At 42.8% G+C, this 15119-nt stretch overlaps 1 protein-coding gene across 1 annotated transcript in view; it reads right to left on the bottom strand.

Moving 5' to 3' along the window:
• megf6a (multiple EGF-like-domains 6a) overlaps nt 1–10613 on the bottom strand; it is a 43536-nt gene extending 32923 nt beyond the window's left edge. Inside the window, exon 1 of the mRNA XM_031566692.2 lies at nt 10124–10613. Coding sequence (XP_031422552.1) covers nt 10124–10286 — 163 coding nt within the window. The 5' untranslated portion in view covers nt 10287–10613. The remainder of the gene's footprint in view (nt 1–10123) is intronic.
• Between the last annotated feature and the right edge of the window lie 4506 nt (nt 10614–15119).

The raw sequence follows: 15119 nt of genomic DNA, 5'->3' as shown, positions 1-15119 counted from the left end.
TCCTGATAAAGAGTTTCAGTGATGGTAATTCTTTAAACCCCCACCAATCAAGATCTAAAGACCACTTTGACACATGTTTAACATTAGACACAAGACACAACCCTTCTTCAGGCCTGGACAATGGAAGTTTTAGAAGCCAAAGGGTTCCTATTGCAAGCACACAGCAACTCCCTGGAGATAGGCTGCCGACAGAACTACATCATCATGGGGAAAACATACAGCCTAATCAGCCCCCGTAGCACTGCCCCTCAATGCGCTCTTTGTGCAGCGTCCAGGGCAAACCGGTTCAGCTCCGACTCCCCTTGCAGTGCAGAGCTGTGGGTTCTCATGGCAGACCCTGCACTTAGAAGATCTGACGAAATGGCTTCATCAAGCCGTAACAATAATATGGGTAATCCTCCTCCGCATAACACAAGCTAATGATCCTCATGGGGAGATGATTTTGGAGATTTACATCAAGCTTTCAACCAAAGACCCCTGACATAAATATGGTTTTAAGGTCATGTGTTTGAATGGTGGAACTTTAAACCAGCGTAATTCCTTTCAGTTCCTACATCATAAGTAAGGTGGATTTAGAGGAGCATTATTAGTCATTATGTAAATAAATACGATGAAGCTACTGTGCCAAACAGGCTTAGAGTGGCCACATGGCTCCCTTGTTCATAGGATGGATCTGGAGAGAGGGAGGAAAGAGAAGAAGGAGGCAGGATTGAGACGAGAAGACTGACAGACTGAGAGAAGATTGATCAGTTGGATATACCTTTATTTTGAACATCTCCCACTCTTATACTCTATCTGTCTCAATCTCCCTCTCTCTCTCTCTCTCTCTCTCTCTCTCTCTTTCTCTATCTCTCTCCAGCTGCATGGAGGCATACTGGACCATATCAGCGTGCAGCTTGTGTTTTCATTCTGCAAAAGCAACATGTTCAAACTCTGTACTCTGGAGCTAACCTGGTTGGCTCAGGAGGCAAAAAGGCCTATAAAAGGACCATAGGTGATAAGCAGTAAATGCCAGTAGTAATCGGCCAGGGAATTAGCACGTCAGGCAGTGAGTTATAAAGCCTGCACAGGTCAAGAGGACTTTGGTTAGCACCATAAGTGTTTTGGGGAATTACAGCAATGTTCGCTCTGTTTATTTGAGAGGGAGTATTTATGTTTGAAGAAGTGTTTCATGTGTTGGAGGCAAGACAGCTTGGGTGTTTTCTTTCTTTCTTTCTTTCTTTGACTTCTTCTAGGCAGGGATTTATAGCGTGTGCTATTTGTTCAAGCAAAATTTTAGTGGAAGGTGAAATAATTTGGCAGCGCGAGGGAAAATAAAAACACAAAGCGAGAAAGTCCATCTCCATAGCAAATACCATGTTTTCCAAAATTCTGTATGCACGCTTCGCTGGTGGCTTCTCTAAGAACACGTCCGTGGCTTTTGAATTGCACTCCCCTGCACACTATTCCAGCTGAGCAGGGAGTCGAGGCCAGTCTCCTCGACCGCTACTACTCCGTAGTTCAGAGACTTCCGAGGCCTCCGCTGCTGGATTCAGCATCTCAGACATTACAGCTTTAGGCACCATTAGCATTCTCACGGCTGAGAGACATTTACTGCGTGGCCTGTGCATAGTTTATAGCGCGCAAATGATATATTGATTTAGAGACTTGCTGGCGCGCTGGGCTACACGTTTCCTGAGAGTCATTAATGGGAGTCATTGGAAGTGGGAAGTGAAATGTGTTTGCATTCTGAGCTGAGGTTGGAGGTGACAAGAAGTCAAGGGTGAAGCTGAAAACCTTCAGCACAATGCTGTAGTAAAGGTCCTCATTGTCAAGCCAACAGGTTCATGTTCACTGATGTTCACAGATTCACAAATTGTTATGTTCAGTTTTTATAAAGCTGCTGGTGCAATCACTACCTAATCCTGAGGCTCCATTCTAGATCCATCATCAGTACTGATCAAAAACAGAACAACAACAACAAAAATCTAATTTTGTTTATACAAAATGCAGGTCTTAGCGAGACCCCTTTTTTTCACCAATTCCCTCTGAGCACCCCATCCATGCCAAGTGAACAGCATCTCCTGCCTCGGTTGAAAGTCTTACAGTGGGCCTGGACTCACCAATCCCAGATCAGCTATCACCTCCTGGGCCAAGAGAGTGAGTGCTGGTACTCTTGAGGGTACTCAGGGTCCCTGATTAGGAGGTGCAGCACTTCAAGGGGAGGGGGGGGGGGACAAGCATCCTCTGGCAGTGTCCCAAATGGAGCCCAGAGACTAGAGACTGCCTGATTAAAGGGCACTCCAGCGGGGCAATGATTAAAGGACCTTGTGGACGCTGCGGACCACGAGCCACTGAGGGAGATTATGGCGGTGTTCAGTGGCCAGACGAAGAGGCTTCACTCACGCTGATCTGCATTAGGGACTCTCTCAACCATAGTAATTCTTCTCAAGTGGAGGAATTCCTACTGCTCAACTTTCAATTATTATCTAAAGAGATGCATTCGTCTGAGGGACCTCCTGCCTCGCAATTAGTCAAAGTGTTTATATGTTTTAATGTATCGTTTTCTGAGATAATAAACATCTGGCAAAGGCATGAGCTGCTAATTCAAACCATACAGTAGCATGCACAAATAGATCTGTCTTGAATCAAATATCTGGAAGTCCCAGCTAAGCAGTGAAAATCCATATTTGACTCAGGCGATTGCAGCTAATTCCAGGGTTCATCAATCATGCAGCGACTGGCCTCTTGCGAAGCCAGGACATTCTGCCAGACTGCAAAAAAGATTTTCCTCACAAAACTAACCCATGTCCATGTCAGCGCTTACTGGAAACACCAACACTAGTTAAAAAAAAAAACATGGACTCCACAGTGACATGGAAAATAAAGCTAAACTGCCAAAGAATGCAAATACATTCTTTTGTAATAGATCACCTAAACACAACAGTAATGCAAACACAACTCACATATGTGATCATTTCAAATGATTAGCCCTTTGACTTGCACTCCGAGGTTTTACATAGCAATTGAGGAATACAGACAAAACCATTTTGGTTTCACGTACAACTGAGTCCCCAAGGGGGGAAATGCACTAGCGTGCGCATAGGATATATAGACAAAATAACACACCACACAAGCACACAAGGGCACAGACACAGGGGCTAATGAGGACCACCTGTTGAAGAGACCTGCAGAGAATCTTAATAGCTATGGAGCCAAGCCAAGGGCCAGCTTCAGACTAGGTACTACAGGGCTGCTCACATGGTGAAAAGAGTGAGAGAAGACAGAGGGAGAGAGGAAGAGAGAGAGAGAGAGGAAGAGAGAGAAAGAGAGAGAGAGAGAGAAAGAGAGAGTGCGAGAGAGAGAGAGAGAGGAAGAGAGAGAGAGAGAGAAAAAGAGAGAGAGAGAAAAAGGAGATTGTGAGAGGTTCCAGATTCAATCTCTCAGCCATGGTAAACAAACAACAGTGCTGTTTTGCACAAACCTGCAAAGACAAAACTACACTGGGGGTCAGAGGCAGTCATGCAGGCTGCCTGGAAGACATCATTGTGTGTGTGTGGTCATCTTTACTATTAACTCTATTAGTATGTGTGTGTGTGTGTGTGTGTGTGCGTGTGCATGTGTGTGTGTGTGTGTGTGTGTGTGTTTGGGGTAGGGATGAGAATTGATAAGATTTTAACGATTCCGATTCCATAACGATTCTTGCTTATCGATTCGATTCCTTATCGATTCTCTTATCGATTCTTTTTGGGCAAGGAAAAAAAAGAGTACAAACGGGTTTATTTACATTAATGTCCTTTTATATAATATTCTCTGAATAGATGATGCACAGCATATACAGTATGTATGTATACATTTACATGTTTTAAATAACCAAAAACAAACCTAAGAATAGGTCAACAAACTCTCAAAGTGGGGTCCTAGGGATCATTTTCCTTGATGGGGTGCCAGGGGATCCCAACAAAGAAAAAAAGTATTTGTTTTGACTATAATTCCAACCATAAGTAACAGAATGTATGACTGATTTGGTAATGGGTTTCATACAATTTTTGTAATAAAACATCTAAACTCAAAAATCTCATCAGATGGGGGAGCCTGGAAAATAATCTTATCAAATAGGGATCCCTCCCTGGTCTAATTTGTGGCAGTTTAGGTGTTCTTGATATACCAGAGTTTGAGAACCGCTGTGCTAAATAATATTTGAACATGCCAATTACAGTGCTGTTTTTTTTTTTTAAAGTGTATTCTCCTTGAACTAAGAATAAAACTGAAATAAACAAATAGTGAAAGCTGGTTTACACAATGAAACAAATGGCACTAACACAATAGACTGTTAGAGTTGACCTTCGATATTAACAGATGAAGCGCTAACGTTAGCCGCGCTGCTGTTGCTTGGTTGAGATTCATTAACGTTATCGTCACTCAGTAGCGCTCGAAAACGCGACATTCCTCCAAAGTTATTGCATGCTGTATGGACAAATGTTTCGGCGTAATGGTAGTTTTTCCCCCATTTGACGAAAGAGACGTTTTGCAAGCATTGCAAGTGGCCCTGTGGTCATCTTTTTGCGTGAAATATAACCACACTTTTGAGCGCTTCTGCCTAGACGCCATGTTGGCTGCAGTCTAAAACAAAACAAAGCTGCGTGCACGTGACATACCTAAACGGCACTCACAGGAATCAACAAAAAAAAATCTAAAAATTAATATTTTTTTGTAAAAGTATCTATAGCGGACTATTTTTTTTTTTTTTAAATATCGATAGCGGAATCGAAAAGGACTTTGGCTAACGATTCCAAGGAATCGGTCCACCGGGAACCGGTTCTTAACAAGAACCGGTTCTCGATTCCCATCCCTAGTTTGGGGTCATCTTTACTATTAAATCTACAGAGATCAGGTTTCCTTAACTGTTGCTAGTGAGTGAGTGTTTCACAAGTGGTGTGTGCCTTTCCCACATACCCACACCAACTCACTATAAGCTCACTATAAGATCATCTCTTCTGCTGTATTCAGAAAAGTGAGGAGAGAGCCATTCAATCAGTGAGTGAAATCAATGGCACATGTGCGCCCTCATTCTCTGTAAAATACACATGCACACACGCACACACACCTATGTACACACACCCTATGTACCCCCCCCCCCCCCCCCCCCCCCCCCGAGGGGAAAAAAACTTTGTTTCTGCCAGTTTAACATGTTTTTAAAACGAAAAAGGAAAATCTAATTTGTAAACACAGTACACAGAACAGCCAAAACATACATACACACAAGTATTGGGATGTGTATAAAATAGTCAACTTAAAAGCAGAAGTATACAAGTAAGCAATCTTCTTCAATAAAGCAAAGATTTAGAAGCAGAAAATTCACACAATTTTACTTTACTTTGTAAACACACTATGTAGAACAGCTAAAACACCTCTTGTCACTACAGATCTATAACTTTGCAGCTAAAGTTGTGATTACTGGTTGCTATGGTTATCAAGGTGCTATGCTAGCTAGCTAGCTAGCTAGCTAAGGAAACTTTTAATAACCTTAAACGATTTAAATGGAAGATTTCCGTTTGCAGGAAATGATAGCTAGTTATCTAGCTAATGTTATAGTCTCCTCGATTTACAATTATAATGGGTGCCTGTGACACTTCTTATGAACGAGTTCATATTCATGAGTTCATATTCACACATATTAACACCAGTTCATCATGTGTAAAGAATGCTGATATGAAATATGAAAACAACCAGTAGTCAATGTGCAGGCTTCCAATTTAATCGTGATTTAAGATACTCTATTTGAGTTGGGGCAGTCTGTCCTTCAGTCGAGGTATGATGATCTCTCGCTACAAGTTTCACCTGTTCGTGTTGGAGTAACAAATGCTTGTGGAGTCAAGTGCAGTTGAGAGGCGCTTGTCTCCAGGGCAGATAACAGTTAACTTTTTTCTCTTTTCACGGATACAAATAAAAAAGGCTGTGATTGGAATACGGCTGGAGCTGTCCCTGACGGACAAATCAAAATCACCCATAATTCGGGATGTCCCGGACAATTCGAGACGGTTGGCGACCCTACTTGCACCTAAGTTATAACATATTTGAGTGTGCTAACATTAGCAATAACGTCAGCTAGTTTGAGGTGTATGCATAGGCTAACCATTAAATTAGCAGCACAGTTCCCGTATTTAACAATGACTAAACATGGACTTACCTGAAAGTGATGCATGGGCATAATCTCGCAGTTTCTTTCTCTTTCTTTTTTGTGTCCCTGACTCCTGTTGTCTTTTTGAGGCCATTTTCGAAAAGTTAGCCTACTGTCAAAGTTCGTCAGGCCACTGAGATAGGAAAGGGCATCCACGGCGAGCTTGGGAAGTCACCATCGTAACTTTTTTTGAGCAATTAAATATATCTCTTGTTCTGTCTGTTTTGTGATATAAATGCCTAAAAGGTGCCTAATATTTCTATACTGAAATAATATCGGCATTATAATTATTATAACTATGATGATTTTTCAGTTGCCTATTTTTTGGTGCCCCCTCAGGACTTGGTGCCCCACGCACAGCGCGTAGTTCGCGTTATGGGAGCGGCGGCACTGCACACCTATACACACACACTCACACACACACACACACACACATGTGAGGTCTGACAGTGTGAGGTTTGTAGGGGTTAGAAAAGCAATGGCTCGTGCCCTTCAACTGTAACTCAAGCTTCAATTCAATTAGACCCTCATCTCTCATTACTGAGCATTTCTAAACAACTTCATGGTTTTCTCAAAAAACACACAAAACAAACAAAAACCCAAAACATATGAACTGAAGTGAGCTCCTGAGCCTGGACATGGGACACCAGCAACACACACACACGCGCACACACACACGCGCGCACGCACATGCACACGCACACGTACACGCACACGCACACGCACACGCACACACACAAATACGCTTCAGGGGAATCTGCTGGAGCTGTGACGGGAGCTGGAAGCAACACTATTGAGAAATCGAGCTTGGACATGGTGGCTCCAGGTTCACTTCTCCTGGGAGTAATATCCTGCTGCAGTATTTCATATTGGAGGGCCAGAGCAGCATCGCTCCAATCCCACATGGGGTCAACTGCGTGTCCATTCGCTGGCGTTGCCACAAAGAGCACAGCTTAGTCAGCTGGCCATGTGGACCAGAAGCATTGGAAAAAGAGAGCAATGTTATGTGGTTGGTGTGTAGGTGTGTGTACAAAGGTGTGTGTGTGTTTGGGAGAGAGAGATTGTCTCTTTGTGTGTGTGTGTGTGTGTGTGTGTGTGTGTGTGTTTCAATCTAAAGTGCCAAGATCAAAATGTGCAACCCACATTGTTGGACAGAGGCTACATCCAAAAGTTAAATCATTTACTTTCACATAAATAAAGGAGAAGATATCAGAGGGATCAGACAGATCTTCGGTTGTTGATTAAAACACAGACTCTCCTGACCCTTCAGACAGTATACCAGCCAGTCGGTCCACCTTTAATCTAACACACATTTCTCCAGAGACGGGTTTTTTCCCCATTTCGAACAGTTCTGCCCAGAAGGCTGAGGTTTTACCCACAGCCCAAGTCCAATTCACCACATTTAAATGAAGAAGTAAGAAGCGACTTTGAGTCGCTTTCCTTCAGCACAGGAAACATTTGTGACCATGAGGGCAAAAATCCAGAATTTCATATGTTCCCAGATACTTGCTTGCTTTAAGACTTCCAGTCGTACTTGTGCCAGGTCACTAACGCACTGCTAAGCTCGGTCCAACATGAATTAAGTTGAAGGTAATGGCCATTGGAGTTCACTGTCCTTGTGTCCTATCCAGAACAAGGGATGTATTGTCCCCAGGCCTTTCTGAGTATTGTCTTTCTTCCTGTTCCTTCCAAAAAGCATTTCTGTAACCATGTGCTTTTACCACAGGGGTTGACACAGTTACATGCATCACGCTCATTTGACTGTTGCAATCCTGCAAGACCAACCACTAAACCTGCATCCTAAGGCAGGATATTTACTGAACTCCTAGATCTCTACTACCTTCGAATAAAGTACTTTCTTTTTTTTCTAAAGAAATCACTAGTGCGAGTTGTTCTTTACGTGACTCAACTACATAGCATTAGACTCCAAACACAGACTGAGAGGACATGGTTCCCTCCGCACTGAAAGTGGGTTTCACTATTGGTTTTTGCCCAGACATCAAAGCACCCATTGGGGTGAAAAAACCAGACGTCTGTTTATTTTTCCAGTTATCACGAGTGACTGGTCGTGAACAAATCATGCAAATAAAAGCCATTGACCATTCATTTCCTTTGAATTAATTGCAAATCTCAATTGAATCTGATTGTCTTTTTTGTCCAAAACGCTTTTAAAAGGGAAAAGACTGTCACACAAGGGGATAGCATAACACAGTATAAATGGAAAACGAATGCTATCGTAGAGGATGTGTTCCACACCAGCAGAAACAACCAGTTGAGGCAACACAGCACTGCCTTTTCAGGGGCTACAAACTCACACATCTTGTGCCACTGAAGCCCACGTCCGCTTGAGAGATAACAACGTGGACAACAAACACTTCAAAAGCATTCCCACATCTCAGCACTGGCTCAGTTCAGCCCGCGGTGATTCATCAGACAATGTCACTCCACTGGTTCCCTCTTCCCCTCATACTCCTGACCCGAGTCAACTGAGGCAAGGATGCGCTGGCACTCTGACAGGTGAAAGGGCTGGAAATGTTCCAGAACATTCTTTGCTCCTTTGGCGAGACTCTGCCATTATGTTAACACATTCTTTAGCGTTATCTCTGCACGCAGTGAGAGAGGAACATCAGACGTTCTTAGGCCTGATTTTAAAACATTAGAACACAGAGGCTACGGTTCTGACCATACAGTCCTTTAAGATCAAACACACAGCACTCTCTTCACTTGTACCGGTAACTGTATGCTTCAAACACACAGCACTCTCTTCACTTGTACCGGTAACTGTATGCTTCAAACACACAGCACTCTCTTCACTTGTACCGGTAACTGTATGCTTCAAACACACAGCACTCTCTTCACTTGTACCGGTAACTGTATACATCAAACACACAGCACTCTCTTCACTTGTACCGGTAACTGTATACATCAAACACACAGCACTCTCTTCACTTGTACCGGTAACTGTATACATCAAACACACAGCACTCTCTTCACTTGTACCGGTAACAGTATACATCAAACACACAGCACTCTCTTCACTTGTACCGGTAACTGTATGCTTTAAGCTCAAACACACAGCATTCTCTTCACTTGTACCGGTAACTGTATGCTTAATTTCTCTGTGCATTTCATAGGCATACAGAGATCAATCATTTCACAATGACACAATTGACTTTGATGATCTAATCATGTCAAATCCCTGTGTGTTTGCATTTTATATCATACGCAACATTACATTTATTCTCTGTAAGCAATAAAAAACACATAATATTCCTCTGTACTCTATTGCACAGAAAAGATTAACTTTAAAATTCTCCAACAACTTTAACAATGATGATTGATTGAGTGAACAACATGTAAATACACTACTGTACATGCTTCTGCTGTGTTCTGTACTCTGTCCGAAATCAAAGACTACACAACATCCCATCTGGCTTTGCATACCTCTCCCTCTTTCTTTGTCTGCCTTGTACACCCCATCCCATCACAGAAGACACTGCCTCATCCCCTGCCAAAGCCCTGCAACCTCAAATAGAAGCAGCAGCATCTGAACCTTGCCGGGTGGGACCATTAGAGAAAAGCACTACCACATTCCAGAGAGGAAACACCATTGACAAGCAATGCAGAAAGGTACGCCGCACTTTCCAAAACACTGGCTCAGCGTGCTTGGGTTGGCGTGAGATGATGTTGTCAAACAGAGGAAAGATTTGTCCCTGGAGCCATGGCCATTAAGTTGTGTTTGCTTTTTAAAGATGTCAATAATACAATTAGCGTCTAAATGCTTTTTTTTTAAACATTTCTTTCCAGGATTTCAAGAACTATGTGGTATAAAGGAGAACCACAACCTAATGTGAAAACATCCTCTCTTGCCTCAAGTGTATTGGCTCCCTAACATTATATAACTAAACAGAGCACTATTTGAACAGCAAGACATAGAGACCAGAAAGACTTGCTATCACTCACCTGGTCCCAGGTATCCCACATTGTATCCATTATAGCCATTGAAGCAAGTATAGCAATTTCTGCGTAAATAGCGGAACCGATTGTTTCCCTCTACAAACTGTGGATCTAACAGACTCCAAAAGCACAGGACAAGAAAACCACGAAGCCACTCAAATGATACCATTGTGACGGAATACTAAGCTAAACTGAACTTACAGCTAAACATAAATTCACAAGTCAGAAGAAAACATGCACAAACATACACAGGTAACCCAAGTGAAAAAAGTCACTTAAGGCATCTCAAACCTATATATAATTTTCATAACATTGCTTCTTCTCCATCTCTTTATCTCTTTTTCCTCTCTCTCTCTCTCAGCTGTGGCAGACATGTGCTGCTGGTTTGTTGTGGATTTCTCTTTCCCTCTCTCCCAAAGACCTCCCTCTCCTCCTCCTCCTTCTCCTCCTCCTCGCTGTCTCCCTGTCTCGTGTCCAGAGCACCAGAGCCCCTCCTTCCCTCCAACCTCCTCCTCCACTCCTCCACCCCGTCCTTCTCTCCCTCTCACTCTCAGGTGTCGTTGTGTGCTCATGTCTTCCAGCTGTCTCAGCGCGCCAAAAAACACGACCGGGACAGACCTTCCTTATATGACGTCATATCACCATCACAAGAAAACTACCATGACCTAGAATGCTCACAGAAAGCCTCCTGTCTTAAACGCCAGTCGTTTACATTTCACTACATTCGATGTATGTGACAAATAAAACACTTGAATCTATACGCTACCCATGATGTTTTACATGATGTTTGTCTTGGGGGCATTTGTGGGAGCTCAAGCAGAAATGAGTGAGCATGATGACGGGAGTGTGTGACAGTAACTTGGCCAGACTGGGGCTATTCAGGGAGTCGTAAGCAGCTTAATTTCAGGCTGGTCAAGTGGGGACATGAGTTAAAACCCAAAAAATCTTAACGACCATTCGAGTGACGCAAACGCTTACTTGACTACAAATATCACCATCTATGGGGTGCCGTCCACATTCTTTCTCACTGACTAAAGCAAGTGTGACAATTTTACAGAGTCTTTTAGAAGACCATATGAGGCGAGGTGTTCCAATTAATAGGCTGAAGTTAGCCTGGCTTGAACAAAAAATATATATATAAAAAAAAATATGAACTATGAACAATTTAGTTTGAATCAATTAACATTTATTAGTATTAAAAGCATACTAACAGAAACACTAAAACCCCAAACTATCAACATTTTGCAATTTTCTTTTTTTTACATACTTTTTATTGGTAACATTTTGCAATTTAATGTCACCATCAAGTTTGAGGAATTAAACCACTGAACCACTTTTCACTCTTCACTTTCATTTTTGAAGATCATCCTGCTCAGTCAGTGATGTTCAGTGTGCAAACAGTGTTCAGTGTGTTCCTGGGCAATATAAATACACCTGGTATAGTAAACAACTGCCTTGAACTAGGTTCTTTGAGCCAAAAGATTTCCACAGCTATAGAATTGAATGCAAGGTTTCTAAGTTCTTGAAATATTTCCTGCAGTGGAACCAGTAGGCTACCTTAAGTTCTCAGCTTTTCTTGTCTATAAGAAAGAATTTAAAATGGTTATTTGTAAGGGGGAAAAGATTCCCCTTAGGAAACTTTAACTATGACAAAACTAAAGGGCCTTTTTAAGGTTCTATATTGCATTTTTTCAATGCGCGCAGAGTAAAGCAATTTCATACATACATTTGCGCCATATGTCTCAACCATTATAATGTAATGGTGAGATCAGCTGTTATACAGACTGCCTGGAAGCTCTCAAAGCAGTTTTTTTTCTTGGTGTGAATTTCAGACAATCCCATTAAATTACATGGGCTTTGAACGTGTCCGAAAGGACACAAATATCCAAAAATGAAAGCAGGCTCTAGTCAACACTCATCAGAACCCATTTGATATGACTGAAGATAACAGCCACAGCCATACTCCACTCTGCTCACTTCACGATCTGGCCGGTCGTCATCGGCGAGCACTGGACTCTCTGGTGCGGCTCACTGAGGTCATCGTTTATTAAAAGGGACAGCGCAGTGCAAAGACACACGCAAGTAATCAAAAGGGACGAAATTCAGGAGGACTCGTGGTCAAGGCTAATAAATGTGCTGAAAGACTTATGGACCAGGGGACTACAAAAGACACAAAGCAGATCGAGAGAGGCTGTTGCACTGCCGACTTCACATGCTGAGCCCCTGACTCTCACCCAAGCTGAGACACACTATCGCTCCACAGAAATCACCACACTAGGATAATGTCCAATCCTCTCAATTACCGTTTCAAAGGCTGTGAGCTCAAAGCAGTATTGATGGAATAAAAATGAAGGCCGCAGAAGACAAACAAAACAAAAAACGGTCTACTTCCAGAGAATGAATCTCTCTAGATTACCACATGCACTGGCAGACGATGGAACAACCTGAATGACTCTCAACTCTCAGTGACCTTCCAGGGACACAAATCGCAGACACATTGCACAAATGGTAAAAATTAGACCCAGACAGGGCTGTAGGAGTGGCTGAGAATGTCACCATATGTTGGATAGATGACTTTAACTTCACAGAAACAGCAAGATATTTACCTCATACTCAATATTTTTCAAATGGTTATACACACACACACACAAAGAACTATCTCAGATCTCTCTGGGAGGGACTATGAGAGATGCCAAAATACAGAATCAAAATAATCCGCACGAGAAAGCCTCTGAGTTTTTTTTCATGTAGCCTTCAAATGGTACTTCATGAAATGGCAACGGTGGTACTGGAACATTTACAGATGGCAAATGTTCCAAGTGGTATCAGAGCACGGTTCCTGGTACTGACACACAGAGTAAACTATGAGACAAAGTGAGATTCATAGGGTGAGAATCCACAGACACTTCACTAGGTGTGAAAGGGAGCACTCCCTGTTTCGAATGTAAACCCCCAAAACATATAAGTTACCGCGGGGCCACTATGGTCACCTCACAAATCACACCTGTGTTGCCTTAAGTGAGAGCTCATTTCCTTCCCTGTATAATCAAGCATAAATCACGACAGCAAGTGCCACCTCAGACAAGTAATGTGCCGGGGGACTTAAGAGAGCTGTTTTCATATAATCAATCACACGCTGCTGTATTTGGGCCAGACATGGAGCTCAGGGCCAGCCTCGGCTAACTGTAGCGTTTACAGTGCATCCACTCTGCTCAAGTGAAATGCCAGGCCATGTATGTGTGAGCAAACCCATAAAGTCCGACAGCCGCACATCAGCCCTACCATGCCTATGTTCCTCCACGGCAGCTAGAAGACGACTCAGACAAACGCAAAGTGTGGAAAATGTCATTAAATTAAGTTTCTGTTCAATGTGCAATAAGGAAATGAGCCATGAATATTTCCAGTCATTCCAGAGGCCTGAATGTATTGAACCCGTCAGGCTGCATAAACCTTTATGGCATCCATTAAATGCTGGCCCAACGTCGAATTATAACGACGTTGCTGTTTTAATGAACATTTTGGACTTCTAATCAATATCATTTAACGTGTCATTTAAGAGTCTGTGAAAAAAAGGATAGAGAAATTCCATTGAGGACTAGTCACAAGGTATGTGTAAAACAGTGTTTCAGGGCTCTAAGAGTTTAAACACAGCTTAAACATCAGCAGCTTTAAGAGTCGGGGCCAGAGAGCGTTTGGCTCTTGGACTAATAGCTCAGTAAGAGCACTATGCTTTCAGCATCGCAATCTATTCTCATTCTGTCTTCGAAACCTTAGTCGCTGGGAAGAGGTCGAACACGGCTATATAGGGAAAAAATGTGTGGGCTTGCTCGGGACGCGTCCCAGAATCCTCTCTGTCTTTTCCATGGCTTGGTGACCCCTTGGGATGAACTCGGAGAAGAAGAAATGTTCCTTACGTTTATTAGACTGTCCTCCGGCCAACCATTTCGCTCTCGCTACAATCCTCAAATACGTCATAAAAAAACTCCTCTCAGGTTAGCAGAGTTTGTGCAGCATTAACGACCCCTGTTTATGAAGTTCTTCCATCCAGGTCACTTTACTGTATGTACCAGTCTTGCCTGGAAAACAAGTGCTTTTGACTGAGAGTCAAGAAAGAAAAACTGAGATTATCAACTACCATTTTATTTTTCATTCACAAGATAACATTTTTCAACTCTAAAATGAACAGTCGTCTAGTCTTGTTTCCTTTTCCCGAGTTCTCCACAGCCCAAAACCACATATTGCATTATACTGCACCACAGAGAGGAGGGGACTCCATAAAGGCTTTGCCCTGATTAATGAGAGGAAGGGAAGGCAACGCTGCCTTTTAGTTGACTTAGGCGAGAACTAAACTGCCAGGACATTTTTAATTCTTAATGCCTTTCAGCACTCCAAAGCGTACCCTCTTTTCCCAGCCTCTCGCGATTGTCACATGTCTGATTTATGATCCTAAAGGGAGCAAATGGGCTTATTATTAGAGGCAGTCGGGATAAGTGTCTTGTGAACAGGTTTGCACCGATCCATTGAAGATGTGATTGAACACGCACTATGTACAGTACATCTCTCAACAAAGCGCTTAGGCACGTAGGCACCAGGATCTCGTACTGCAGGTATGCATTAAGCGCTCGCTGGAATGTGCCTTTGTAAATGCTGTTAGCTTGTTCACCTTCTCTGCTTTTGAGTGTGTGGCGAAAGTAGACATGTTTTGAGAGTAACACGACACTGAACTCAAATGTGCTGCGCGGATGGGAGTAACGTGTGATCGATAAATCACACGCCGCTCGCCACATCATCCGTTTTTCTTCTCGAACAGAGGAAAACTGGAAATAGGTCTGGGCTTCCCTTTTGGTAGTGTTAAAAAAGTGAAAATGATATGGTGAGTAGCTTATGCCAACAGTCAAGGACATTCAGCGATAATGGCGGCAGTTAAGTCAATCAAACAGCAGGAGGAGAAAACATCCATGAGGAAAAGTATGTCTGTTGAACAGCTAAAACACATGAGGCT

This window comes from Clupea harengus, chromosome 4, assembly GCF_900700415.2.
Source record: "Clupea harengus chromosome 4, Ch_v2.0.2, whole genome shotgun sequence".
In the NCBI taxonomy this organism is placed as follows: domain Eukaryota; kingdom Metazoa; phylum Chordata; class Actinopteri; order Clupeiformes; family Clupeidae; genus Clupea; species Clupea harengus.
The sequence above is the reverse complement of the archived record's forward strand: the minus strand, read 5'-3'. Positions and strand labels throughout refer to the sequence as shown.